This window comes from Arachis ipaensis, chromosome B02 (genome assembly GCF_000816755.2).
Source record: "Arachis ipaensis cultivar K30076 chromosome B02, Araip1.1, whole genome shotgun sequence".
In the NCBI taxonomy this organism is placed as follows: Eukaryota; Viridiplantae; Streptophyta; class Magnoliopsida; order Fabales; family Fabaceae; genus Arachis; species Arachis ipaensis.
The window spans coordinates 1,976,135-1,989,455 of NC_029786.2; the positions used below are offsets into that span (position 1 = coordinate 1,976,135).

The 13,321-nt window shown below is 30.7% G+C and overlaps 2 protein-coding genes across 2 annotated transcripts; one reads left to right on the forward strand and one right to left on the reverse strand.

Annotated features, from left to right (window-relative positions):
- LOC107622577 lies at positions 803–6,783 on the forward strand. The gene is made up of 14 exons (XM_016324525.2): positions 803–1,701; positions 1,947–2,033; positions 2,359–2,468; positions 2,673–2,723; positions 2,905–3,076; positions 3,272–3,592; positions 3,676–3,879; positions 4,037–4,522; positions 4,609–4,818; positions 4,937–5,122; positions 5,277–5,440; positions 5,528–5,680; positions 5,793–5,871; positions 5,972–6,783. Exons 1-14 carry the CDS (start codon positions 1,264–1,266, stop codon positions 6,422–6,424), a joined length of 3,114 nt encoding a protein of 1,037 aa, XP_016180011.1. The 5' UTR covers positions 803–1,263; the 3' UTR covers positions 6,425–6,783.
- On the reverse strand, positions 7,364–9,180 carry LOC107622584 (basic endochitinase-like). The gene is made up of 2 exons (XM_016324539.2): positions 8,722–9,180; positions 7,364–8,150 (listed from the first exon to the last, which is right to left on the reverse strand). The coding sequence occupies exons 1-2, from the start codon at positions 9,129–9,131 to the stop codon at positions 7,649–7,651; spliced, it is 912 nt and encodes a 303-aa protein (XP_016180025.1). The 5' UTR covers positions 9,132–9,180; the 3' UTR covers positions 7,364–7,648.

Genomic DNA, 13,321 nt, shown 5'->3' on the forward strand with positions numbered 1-13,321 from the left:
ATAAATCCTTTTTTGTCGGAGTATCGGCTGTTGTGAAATTGTATTTAATCTATTTACCATTTATAAGATAGTTATTATTATTATTATTGTTATCAAACAAACAAGTTATCAATATAAAAATAAGAACTTTATAACATAGTTATTTTACTATTTTTATAATAAATATATGATTTTAATCAATGATTTTAATTAATAAATATAAATACATATTTATATATAATCACATTTTTTAAAAATGAGATAATATGACATAAGATTTTTTTTATTTTTTATTTTTTTAAATATATTAGTCTATTGATTAATTATTGATATTCCTGTATTTTGTAAGAAGTACATAATACAATTATCTCCCTCACATAGAAATAGAATTGTATTGAATCATGGATGAGTGGCTAATTTTACTTATTAAATTAACTAATAAATCATTCAATCTTAAAATATTTTCAATTTAATTTTATCCCAACAAACCAAGGATTTCTTGGGCATCAATTTCTGCTGACAAGAAAAAAAGCCTAAGAATTAGTTAATGAAATCACATTTTTTCATTTTTCACATTTTTCTACACGTAAAGTAAAATCACCTCACGTGCAAGTACAGCTATGCACGCGCGTGTACACCCCCAATCTCAGTTTAACGCGTGTGTGAGACATTATCACCCAAAAATTTAGCACACTTAACCCTTTCAGACCAAAAAACACAACAAAAATAAGCAATTTTTAACACTTTTATTTTTATTTTTTTTTTATTTCTAACTAAATAAAATAGATTTTCTTTTTCTTTTCCAAGTCTTATGGTCACTGTTTAAGGCTTCATTGTCTCTATAGCGTGTGCATCCATCTTTCTCTATTCTTCAACGCTAAATCTTTTGTTTCTTTCTTTCTTCTTCTTCCCACTAATTCACTGAAAAACACTGTTCAGAAACACTCATTCTCCTTCACCATCAGCAAAATCCCCATCAAAAAACCAAAATCACACTTTTTTGTTTTTCTTCCCAATTGGGTCAATTTTTTTGGCTATTGCTTAACACCCCATTATATCTCTTCGCATTTTTCTTGAATTCAAATCTCAAAGTTTGAGTCTTTTTCAGCTTCTTTCACTGTCTCTGAGCTATTTGTTTGAACCTCGTTGAAGATTCCCAGCTGGAGCACCCTTGTATGCATGCATTATTTTTAGTTTTGGGGGTCAAAGTTTGAAGCTTTGTTTTTGTTTTTTTTTCTTTTTCTGTTTGTGTTATTTGATGTGCCCCAATTGATGGGACTATAAATGGGTTCTTTAGAATCCGGAATCCCATTGAAGAAAGGGAGCTTGTTCGGTAACAATCAAGCAAACAGTAGAAAAGAGAAGCACCCTTTATTCTTGAGGTTCAGATCGAGCTTCTCAAGGTTGCTTTTCAAGAAGTTTGATTACGTGCAATGGATTTGCACAGTGGTGGTGTTTCTGTGCCTTGTGGTTGTGTTTCAGATGTTCCTTCCTGGCTCTGTGGTGGAAAAATCAGAGGACAATTTGATGAGGGATGTGAAGAATCTGCATCACAATCATAAGGACTTAGATAGTTTTGCATTGGACATTGGTGGAGATGATGCTGTTTTTGTGCCAAAGATTTTGGAGAGGTTTAGAAGAGGTGGTGGTGATGGTAGGGAAATGAATCTGCTCAACCAAACGGTGCGGCATTTCGGGTGGCGAAAGCCACAGCTGGCACTGGTTAGTTCACCTAATTTTCACTTGGTGAAGAAAGTGTGTATGAATATGTATCTAATGATTTTAGTTTGGAATAAGAAAGGTCTGTTTTTAGGTTAATTTTGAGCTAATTCAGCGGAAGCAAGTTGTTACTGGTTAGCTTAGCATGTGGTTTTGTACAAAGTCATAACTGTTTAAGTTGAAATGAGGTTATTATTAGTTAAACTTTAATTCATTTTAGATGTTAATAACTTTGATTTCCTTTGAAGGTATTTGGAGAACTATTGGTGGATTCACAGCAATTGCTTATGTTAACAATTGGAGCTGCTTTGGTGGAGATTGGTTATGAAATTCAGGTACATTTTATTATTCATTCTCTTTCCGGAATTCAGCTGAAAAAGAAATCTTGAATTTAGACAATTTAAGAAAGGAACCAGAAAAGGTTTAATCTTAGTTATTAGTTTTGAATGCCTTGATGGATGAGTAAGATACCCTTGCCATGCTAGAGTAGTGTTTTAAAATAAAATCAGGCATGTGCATTTAGAAGTGTATATGGGGATGGTGACTTATCAATTGACATTATAAAATTCCGGAAAAAAGGTGTTAACCTCATAGCTATTTTAGGATTTTGTTTCTTCAATTGGTATTGTGGTTTTAGCTCAAGTATTCTCTGTTTTTCAGGTATTTTCACTTAAAGATGGGCCAGCACGCTTTGCATGGATAAATTTAAGAGTTCCAGTTACTGTCATTCAAAAATGTGACAAGTCATATAATGCTATGGACTGGCTAAAGTATGATCATTATTTATTTATTGTTATTTACTTTTGTTTAGACTCTATACTAAGCAATTTGCATAGTTTTAAGAACTTCCTAAACAAGTCTCTATTATACGGAACCGGTTTAGCTTGTTTGTTTATGTTAATGACTGATAAAACCCTACTGTTTTGGTTGATTAATAGCTGTACTTGCATCTGATGAATGTCTGTCCTTTGCAGCTTTAATGGCATAATTGTGAGCTCTCTTGAAGCCAAGCATGCCTTTTCTTGGTAAGATTTTTCTTCTTATTTTCATAAGGCTAAGATTTTGCTCTCCGACTTTGCACGTAGCATTTTATTATTTTTATGTATCAAGCAATGACTTAGTGAATACATGTTTGCTGATTGTGTTTGTGGTTTTATCATGAAAATCCTTATACTCAAGTAACCCGAATGATTTTAGTTGTTACAGTTTTTTGCAGGAGCCTTTCAAGTCGTTGCCTCTTTTATGGGTCGTTCATGAAAATGCACTTGCTTATCGGTCAAGGCAATATGTTGCTAATGGGCAAACTGAACTATTGAATGATTGGAGCAGAGTTTTCAACCGGTCAACAGTTGTTGCCTTCCCAAACTATGTCTTGCCGGTAATATGTATGCGACAAGTTATATTTGTACTTATCATTGAAAATTCATAGATAGGCACAGATTTAACAACTTATGCTTAGAGACACTCACAAAAAGTGGCGGGATTCATAAACAAGTAGCTTTTTTGTCTATCCTCTTTCAAATCTTATTGTGTTGAGACCTAAACTAGCTGTTGGCAACTAATAATTTGACAGATGATTTACTCCACATTTGATGCTGGGAATTTTTATGTCATTCCCGGTTCACCCGCCGAATCAATAGACGTAGATGCATATATGTCCTTGCAGAAAGATGACTTGCGCATCAAGTTGGGTTATGGCTCAGAAGATGTAATTATTGCAATTGTGGGGAGTCAATTGATGTACAAGGGCATGTGGTTGGGGCATGCCATTGTTTTGGAGGCTTTATTACCTCTTCTTTCGGATTTCCCTTTAAGCAAAGATAATTCAAGTGCGCAACTACGGCTCATTGTTCATAGCATGGAGTTATCAAGCAACTACAGTGTGGCGCTTGAGGTATGCATCCTATTTTCTCTATGTTTGTTAAATAAATAATGTAAAGCTTCTTATCTTATATTTTCATATTTTGTTTGTTTTAGACCATGGCAAGTAGCTTGAAATATCCAAGAGGCATTATTGAGCACATAGCCGGAGATTCAAATGTTGATTCTGTTCTTGGCACTTCGGATGTTGTGATATATGGTTCTTTCCTTGAAGAGCAATCTTTTCCGGAGATTTTAGTAAAAGCCATGTGCTTTGAGAAACCAATTATCGCTCCTGATATTCCGATGATCAGAAAATATGTATGTCTAATGTCCCTGATCTTTTCCTGTAATAGCATCTATATTCTATAATAACTTAAAAGCATCTAAAATTTGACACTTTTTTTTAAATAAAAAAAAATCAACAAATTGAGTTTAATTTCTAATGAAATCACCAACCATTTTGTCAACATCATAGGTTGATGACAGGGTAAATGGCTATCTTTTCCCTCTGGATAATAGTAAAGTTCTGAGACAAATTATGCTGGAAGTGATCTCGAAAGGGAAAGTATCACCGATGGCTCGTAACATTGCCTCAATTGGAAGAAGGGCAGGAAAGAACCTTATGGTCTCAGAAGCTATTGAGGGATATGCAACTTTACTTCAGAATATTCTCCGGCTTCCGTCAGAGGTTGCTCCTCCTAAGGCCGTTTCGGAAATATCCCCCAGTGTTAAAGAACAATGGCAGTGGCATTTATTTGAGGCACTTCCAAATTTGACTTACCAAAACAGGACATTAATAAGTAACACGTTTTTAGATAGATATGAGGAGCAGTGGAATCATTCTCAAAAAAATAGATCCATTAGTGCAGTTGCAGCTAATGATTTGTTTGTATATAGCATATGGGAAGAAGAAAGGAATATGCAGATGGCCCTTATGAAAAAAAGAAGAGAGGATGAAGAGGTAAGTTCATTGAATCTTTCAACTCATACATTAATCATGAAGAGAGGTTGGTGTGTCAAACTTAAATATGTTGAGTTTTGATGCAGCTGAAGGATAGAACAGAACAGTCACACGGGACATGGGAGGATGTATATAAAAGTGCTAAGAAGGCTGATAGATTGAAGAATGATTTGCATGAAAGGGAAGAAGGAGAGCTCGAGCGGACAGGACAACCGTTATGCATTTATGAACCTTATTTTGGCGAAGGATCCTGGCCTTTTCTGCATAAAAAATCTCTCTATCGAGGAGTTGGCCTGGTATGTTGCATGCATGTATCAATAGTAGAGTCCTTTATCAAGTGTTGTGGTAGAAATTGTTAGTAGAGTGATAATATGGTAATGCAATCCATGCTAACTTGAATTTAATTGTTTGCAGTCTAAAGGCCGAAGACCTGGGAAAGATGATATTGAAGCACCATCTCGTCTTCCACTACTTAATAACGGTTACTACCGAGACATACTTGGTGAACATGGAGCCTTCTTTGCGATTGCGAACAGGATTGATCGAATACACAAAAATGCTTGGATTGGATTTCAGTCATGGAGAGCAACTGCAAGGAAGGTATATGGTTCATGGTTGTCTTTCATACCTCATTTACCTCTCCTGATTCACTTTTCGATCTCCGGATATAGATATCAGTTTAAAGTAAATTCATATTATCTTTATATCCTCATCAATCATACTAAGGTAGAGGTTATGATGCTGATTTTAACAGGCATCATTGTCCAAAACTGCTGAAAATGCATTATTAGATGCTATCCAATCCAAAAGGTATGGAGATGCACTATATTTCTGGGTGCGCATGGATACAGATCCGCGAAACCCTTTGAAGAAGGACTTTTGGTCATTCTGTGATGCCATTAATGCAGGAAATTGCAAGTAAGGTCATTTTTACTCATTAATGCAACTCACCAACTTTTGTATTTTCAGTGACATATCTTGATTTTCTTGCCTGTGTGTTTTAAGGTTCACCTTCTCGGAAGCCATGAGGCGAATGTATGGGTTAAAAGACGATATGGAGTCTCTGCCGCCGATGCCGGAAGATGGTGACACCTGGTCTGTCATGCACAGCTGGGCTTTACCTACAAGATCTTTTCTAGAATTTGTCATGTTCTCTAGGTATGCTTGGTTTCTCTAATCCAAGGTTATCCTCAAATCGCAATTCAAAGTGGTAAAAGATCATCATTGTAACTTGTTCAACAGGTAAATAATTGATCTATCTTTTTTGCAGAATGTTTGTTGATGCATTGGATTCACAGATGTATGATGAGCACCATTTGACCGGACGGTGTCCTTTGAGTTTGTCGAAAGTAACTTTCTTTACCATGGTTTGATTTGTAGTTAGTTTCATGGTAGTTTGGATTTGTTGCTCCATTATTAACTGAATTCATGAACACATGAAACTTGTAGGACAAGCATTGTTATTCTCGGCTTCTCGAGCTACTCGTGAATGTCTGGGCTTACCATAGTGCACGAAGGATGGTATTCGTGAACCCAGAAACCGGTCAAATGCTGGAACAGCACAAGTTCAAGAGCCGTAGAGGTCAAATGTGGATCAAATGGTTCTCATATAGCACACTCAAGAGCATGGATGAGGACCTAGCCGAGTTATCGGAGTCCGAGGACCCAAGCCGGCATTGGTTGTGGCCGTCTACAGGCGAAGTATTCTGGCAAGGCGTACTAGAGAGGGAGCGAAACTTGCGGCACAAGGAGAAGGAAAAGAGGAAGCAGAAGAGTATAGAAAAGCTAAACAGAATGAGGCGGCGGAAACGGCAACAAGTAATCGGAAAATATGTTAAGCCGCCACCGGAATGGGAGGAGGAGAACTCTAATTCAACTATGCTTGGAGTAGAAGCAACATGATTCTACAATATTTCAAGGCTTCAATTTTATAAAGTAGAGACCCTGATATAAAATTCTTTTCTTCTTTTTGTAATTTTAATATATCATTCTTCTCATTCAGAAAAAAAGGATGCAACAAATTGGGTATGAAGGTTGTGTATGGAAAAACATGCATATGCATCCTTTTTTGTTAGTCATTTGAGGCTGATACAATAGGGTAATATGTAAAGTGGCCTAATATTTTTTGGTTTCTTTTTTTCATTTTTAGTTCCATTCTTTTGGGGTGATAGATTTGTTTAGAGAAAAGTGTGGGATGTTGTAATCTTGATAGCATTTGTTCAATCTTAATGAAATTAACTTGTGGCATGTTTAACAATTCACAAAACCATGTTCTTATGTTAATTATACAACTAATAATTCTGTTTATTCAATTGAGTTAGCTGTTCCAAGAATTACTTATAGCAGAATTGTGATGGTTTAATCAATCATTACATTAGTTGAGTTAGAATTTAGAAAACAATAGTTTTATTTTTTTAAATTTTGTTCTTAAGGGGAGGGGGAAAGAAGTAGTTTTCAAAATAAAATCATGTTTGAATAACTTTTGTGCAATTGAATTAAAAACAAAATTAGAAAAACCTATGTTATTGTAGGTTAAATAAACTTAAGCTAATCTCTGGGCATTATTCATTAACTATTGTGTTAATTTTTTTTTCTACATATCCAAATAAAACAAGATTTGAAATTATTTTTAAGCAAAGTATAAAACTTATTATTATATACTGAAATAATTTTACTCAACCTCTAGTTTTTGAGACACACCAACCATGTGTGATGTGTGTGTCTCTTCCTAAGAAGCATATAAAAATCAATATTCTTTTTATATTACCATTTTTATCTCTAATAAGAAGTATTTTGTTATGAATCTCATATGATTAACTGACTATAGATGCATGCATTATATATTTTCACATAAACACTGGATTTAGTAATTTTTAGAAAAAATAAGAGTACACAAGATGATATATAGATACTTGAGAGCAAGATGCCCTAACTCATACTAATAAAGGGCAAATTTAAGCTTTAATTATGTTTGGTATACTAGTGAGGAACATATAATTTTAACTTAGACAGCGTTTTAAATCCTAATTATATTAAACCGCTTCTAAGAATCGGTATTTATTTAAACTTTAATAATTAACTACTAGCGTCTTATCGGACATATAGAATGCCCGTCAAGACGCATATTTATTTATTAACACTATCATGTATTTTGGCACTAAATCCGCTTGTTTTGTCCGATTCTCTGTTCCACAGCATGACTCCTCCATACTTGGGCGATCTCTTGACAAAAGGCAAAACTTCATTTAAGACGGCCTCCGGCGTCACGTAGCCGGTGCCAGCATCCGGCGTGGCGAGGAGGCCAACATAGAACTTGTGAGCTTTTATGGTTTTAGTCCACTTATTCCAGCTTCTTCGGAAGTGGTTTGAGGCCTTTGAGCCAACTTGGCAATCAGGGTTGTTGTAGAACTGAATGAAGACAAGGTCGAAATGAACTTTGGAGAGTGCTGGATTTTGGTTATGATCAGGGAATGGACACTGTGGTGCAGCACTTAGGTAGAACTTTTTCCATGTGTTCTTGTCCATGTGTTCTCTTAGCTTCATAGCTAGCACTGCATAGTTTTCTGGATGTTCACTATTACCTTCTATGTCAAAGTCAATTCCATCCAATATAGCATCACCAAATGGCCTTGTTTCATTAAAAATAATCACAACTATACCATGTTAGATAAAATTATACTGGCGAAACTAAGGTGGAGACTACAAAATATTGTCTTTACGTAAAGTTGATAATTGACTAGATTATCATCTAATAATTTTCACATATTAATTTAACATATTTAACTAAATTGTCTAACACGTGAATTTTCATTTAAAACTATACTTAATTAGGATCTAAATTGATCTTAAAAGTATTAAAATGTTAAAATCTAAGAACTAAAATAAAATAATATTAGATTACAAGAATTTAAATGTAGCCCTAATTTTATTAAATGCAACTTAGTGAATAAATTAATTATATGATGCTAGTTTTTTTTTTCCCCTCAAAACCGTCACTAAACAGTTTTTTTAAAGTAATTTAAATGTCTATATTGATTAATCACTAAATCAATTATTTATATAAAATATATATTAAAATATAAAATACACAACAAAAATAAATTAAACAATATGTACATTTATATAAATATATAATGATTGATTTAATAGCTAATTTTAGGTATATGCGCATAAATTTTTTTAGTTTTTGAGTTACATACCTTGAGCTTGAGTGTCCCCCCAAGAAGTTATTCCATAAGTAATCTGCTAATTGGTTGGCATCAGCAGCAGATGATAATCCATAGCCTTCAACAGCACCTCCAATTGAGAGCAAGACTTTGACCTTTTTCTTATGGCAATGTTTTATGCCTTTGCCAACTTTTGGGCAATTAGGAACAGTGTTACAGTGACCTGCTAGATTCAATTTTGGACTTTTGGAATTCCCAAATTCACTTAGGAATGCTATGATAACAGTTTCATAAAGTCCTGAGTTACATGCTTCTGTTAATGTTCCTTCATCTTGGATACCTTGGCCCCAATAAGTAACAATGCCACAATTTGCAGTGGAAAATAACACAAGGGAAATTAGAAGGAATAAGAGAGCTGAAAAGTGTGATGGTTTATTCTCCATGTTTTGTGTGTGTTTTTTTGTTGGTGCGGTTTGAGATTACTTAGTTCATGCCAATTTATAGGACAATCACCCCGGTTAAAGGGTAAAGTACTAAATTGGTCCTCTATATTTGGGTGTAATTCTGTTTTGATTTTTAAGGTTTAAAGTGTTCTATTTGAATCCAAAAAGGTTTCATTTAGCATCAATTTAGTCCCACGGTGAGTTCAAAGTTAAATAATTAACGGAATGTCCTACATAACAACAGTACAAGAACAAAAATCGATAATCTCGAGAACAAGTACAAGCTCTAGAGGCACAAAATCAACTGTTGATGTATCAATACATTTATTTATCATTCTCTTTAGTTCTATAGAAAATATTTTATTTATATTATAAGAAAAATAATAAATAAATGTATTGATGCATCCACGGTTGATTTTGTACCTCTCAACCTTATACTTGTTCTCCAGATTATTGATTTTGTTTTTGTACTGTTGTTATGTAGGACATTCCATTAATTTTTTAACTTTGACTTCATTGTGGGACTAAATTGATGCTAAATGAAATTTTTTTGGATTCAAATAGGATACTTTAAACCTTAAGGACTAAAATAGAATTACGTCCAAACATAAGGGACCAATTTAGTACTTTACCCTTTAAATTATTAGTCGAATGTTTATATTGCTAAGAAAAATAATTTTAAAAAATACAAACAACAAATAAGATTAGAAATTAGTATTTTTATGTGGTCTTTTTAAGTATTATTAAAAATAAAATATTTTTATTTTAAAATTAGATTATTTTACACCAAGTGAATTTAATCTTTTTTTTTTGTGATTGACTGATTTTTTTTTTAATTTAAAAGTCTATAAATCTAATTTATTATGATATTTTGTATTCATTTTTTGAATAATTCTTCAAGTATTTCTCTAAATATTCATATCAAATAAATAAGTTATTTGTTAAATATCAAAATTATTTGATACTAATAAAAATATGATTTTTTGGTTGTTTTATAATATTTTAAAATTATTTTGAGATTTATTAACATTCGTATTTTTTGAAATTATTTTTATGAACATTATGAACTTTTGGTACTATATATTTTGATAGTTTATCCCCTTATTAAAAACGTATCTCTATAAATTTTTGTTTCAAAGAACAAAAAAATATTGTTCAATAGTCATTACATTTAGCATTATAGGAATTAGTAATCACACACTTTTATTTATGATGTTTTAGAAAGAGTAAATTAGTATATTGATAGTTCAAAATTAAGTTGTACAGTCAATTATAAATTTAAGGATATACATAAACGATCGACTAAACAGTAAGGAAAATAGAAGATTATGGTAATTAACTATTGAGATGATATAGTATACAAATTTATACAGGCATGCAATATATATTATATAAATAAATTAATCCTTAAAAATAACATAAAAATGACAAATACATCATTTTTAATATTTAAAATAAACAACAAATAATATTTTTTGTCCTTATAATTTTAGATTAATAGTCAAATTAATTCTTGAAAGATAAAACATTCTTCAAATTTAACTCTAAAAGGTTTTTCCAATCAAATTGGTCCTTCAAAAATTGCGAATTAATTATATTTGTCCTCCATCACTCTATTAACATTTTTTCTTCAAAGATTGATGTTGTAAATTGTTAATTGATAATATATATAATACTTAATATGTTTAATTGGATATTGACTAAATATATTTATAAAAATTTATTAATGTAGTTATTTTCTTCAATTACAAAAATTTTATTCCTAATATGATCTAGTGACCAAATTGATAGACTTTCGTAAATATATTTAGTTAACGTCTAATTGAACATGTTATGTGTCATGTGTGCAATCAGTTAACATTTCACATTATCAATCCTTGACAAAAATTGTGAGTAGAATAACTGAAGGACATATATGATTAATTTGTAATCTTTGAAACACCAATTTAATTAAAAAAATCTTTCAAAAACAAATTTAAAAAATATCTCATCTTTCAGGGACTAATTTGAGTATTAACCCTTGTAATTTTTCTTCTTTTAAAGTTTGGTTTGACAAAATTTAAAAATGATCTATTTTAGGCCTTTTTTTTCCTTTTAAATATAGACTTATTTATACTTGTTAGAAAAAGTGGAAACAAAATATTGAAGTAACTTATGAAGAGAAATTCCAGGGTGTGTTGGAGTATATCTACATTCTGAAATTATTGATATCCACTTATTTTAATTTTTTATATAATTCTCAAATAATATTATCAACAAATAGTCAAATATTTGAATTTTTACAGAACATACATAGGTTGTAATTAGATACTACATCTAAAATATAAATATAAATATAAATATGGATAAATTTAAATAGAAAAATAGATATATATTTTTGTTTCAAATTTAAAAAAAAATCACAAATATAGTGAGGCAAAATCTAATTCACTCTCTCCTTTCATATTCATTCTTTGTTATATTTAATATATAAACCAACATTTATTTTACACCATTTTTTTTATCTCTTTTTACATAATTTTATATATCTTTTTCTATCTTTTTCTTCGCTCTTACTATTCACTAATTTTTTGTACAACTATATGAAAAATTTAATTGATGCATTTTTATTTTTATTTTTATTTTTTTTAATTTACTAAACGTATATAATAAGTGAATATGTTCTATTTTTTAAAAACTAATTCTACTAGTAATTTTATGTGCAAATTTATATACATAATTTATTTAGTCATAATTCATGGTCACTTTTCCTGCCAAACATACTTAGGAAAACGGATGTGATTTTAAAATAAAAAAGTATGGCACACACCAAAAAGTTGTGTTAAAGGATTCGAAGGTGATAACTTAGGTTTTTTTAATAGTATTTTTCAGTTTGACTGAATAAAGATTAATTTGTTATATATTTAAATTTTATTTAAAATTTTTTATTATTGTATACAAATATATTATTTCTTCGTGCAGTTTGGGCAAGAAAAAGTGGGTTACTTCTTTATCTCTTTTGGTGGGTTGTGCACTTGTGTGGAAATTTCAAATTAAGGGTAGCAATAAATGGAAAAATTTTGAAGGTGAAGTTAACACAATGTTTCTACATTTTGGGCAAAAATTTATTACATTCATCTCCACTAAGTTTATGTCAAATTTTTTGTCTGTACATAAGCTCAGTATTCTCTAATTCCGTAATGTACACGAATATATATTCATATAAGTTCTGTTAATATATTTACAGATTAAGAAGACTTTGAAATTTATCTTGAGAAAATAACACATTTATATAGATTTAATAAAAATAAAAAAAATTTAGATTTATTTTTATTTTTACATTTTAAAATTCTTTGTGATCTAATATTGTGTTTCCTTTTAATTTATAGTTCAACATAAAAAATATTTATTTTTGTTGTTAGTTGTAAAACTAATATTTTTTTTATTATTTATAAGTGTCGTTTAATTATTTCTATAAAAAAATTCTCTCAACAAATTGGAGAAAATAATATACTTGGAACTGAAACAATTTAGTGCTAAGATTATTGTTACCAAGTGTTAAAAAATACTGACTAAAGATTTTAAAAATATTTTTATGAAATTAATGATTTACTAGTTTTGATTAATTTCCACTATTTGTTCACAATAATTATGAACACATTAATTTGATCAATAGAGTAAGGTAAAAACTCAGGTACAGTCGATTTCACGTGAAGTTAATATCTGAGAGCTATTAGATAATTTGACTAATTTGACTAAATTTTTATTTAACGACTTTCAAATATCAACTTTACATAAAGTCAACTTCACTTGAATTTTCACCATTTTTTTTGAACATCCTTATTTAGTATTTAAGTGCGTGACAGCGAAGTTAATAAAGATAACAATATAATGAAAATGTTGCCTTATTCAAAGAATGGTACTTCTTACATACATGTTTTCACGATCAAATTCTTTTTACTATTTTTTATATATATATTTTAACACAATTGAATGATTATGGTGCTAAAAAGCCTATTTCTACACATTAGTTGGAATTAAATTCTATGTGAAAATATAACAACTTTTGCATTATAATATGCTCTCAAACCCCATCTTCTCGAAAATACAACTCAAACATTATTAAAATAATACAGAATTCAATACTACACAACATGACAACAAAACATTAGTATAATATCTATTAATTATATATTTAATTTATCATAATT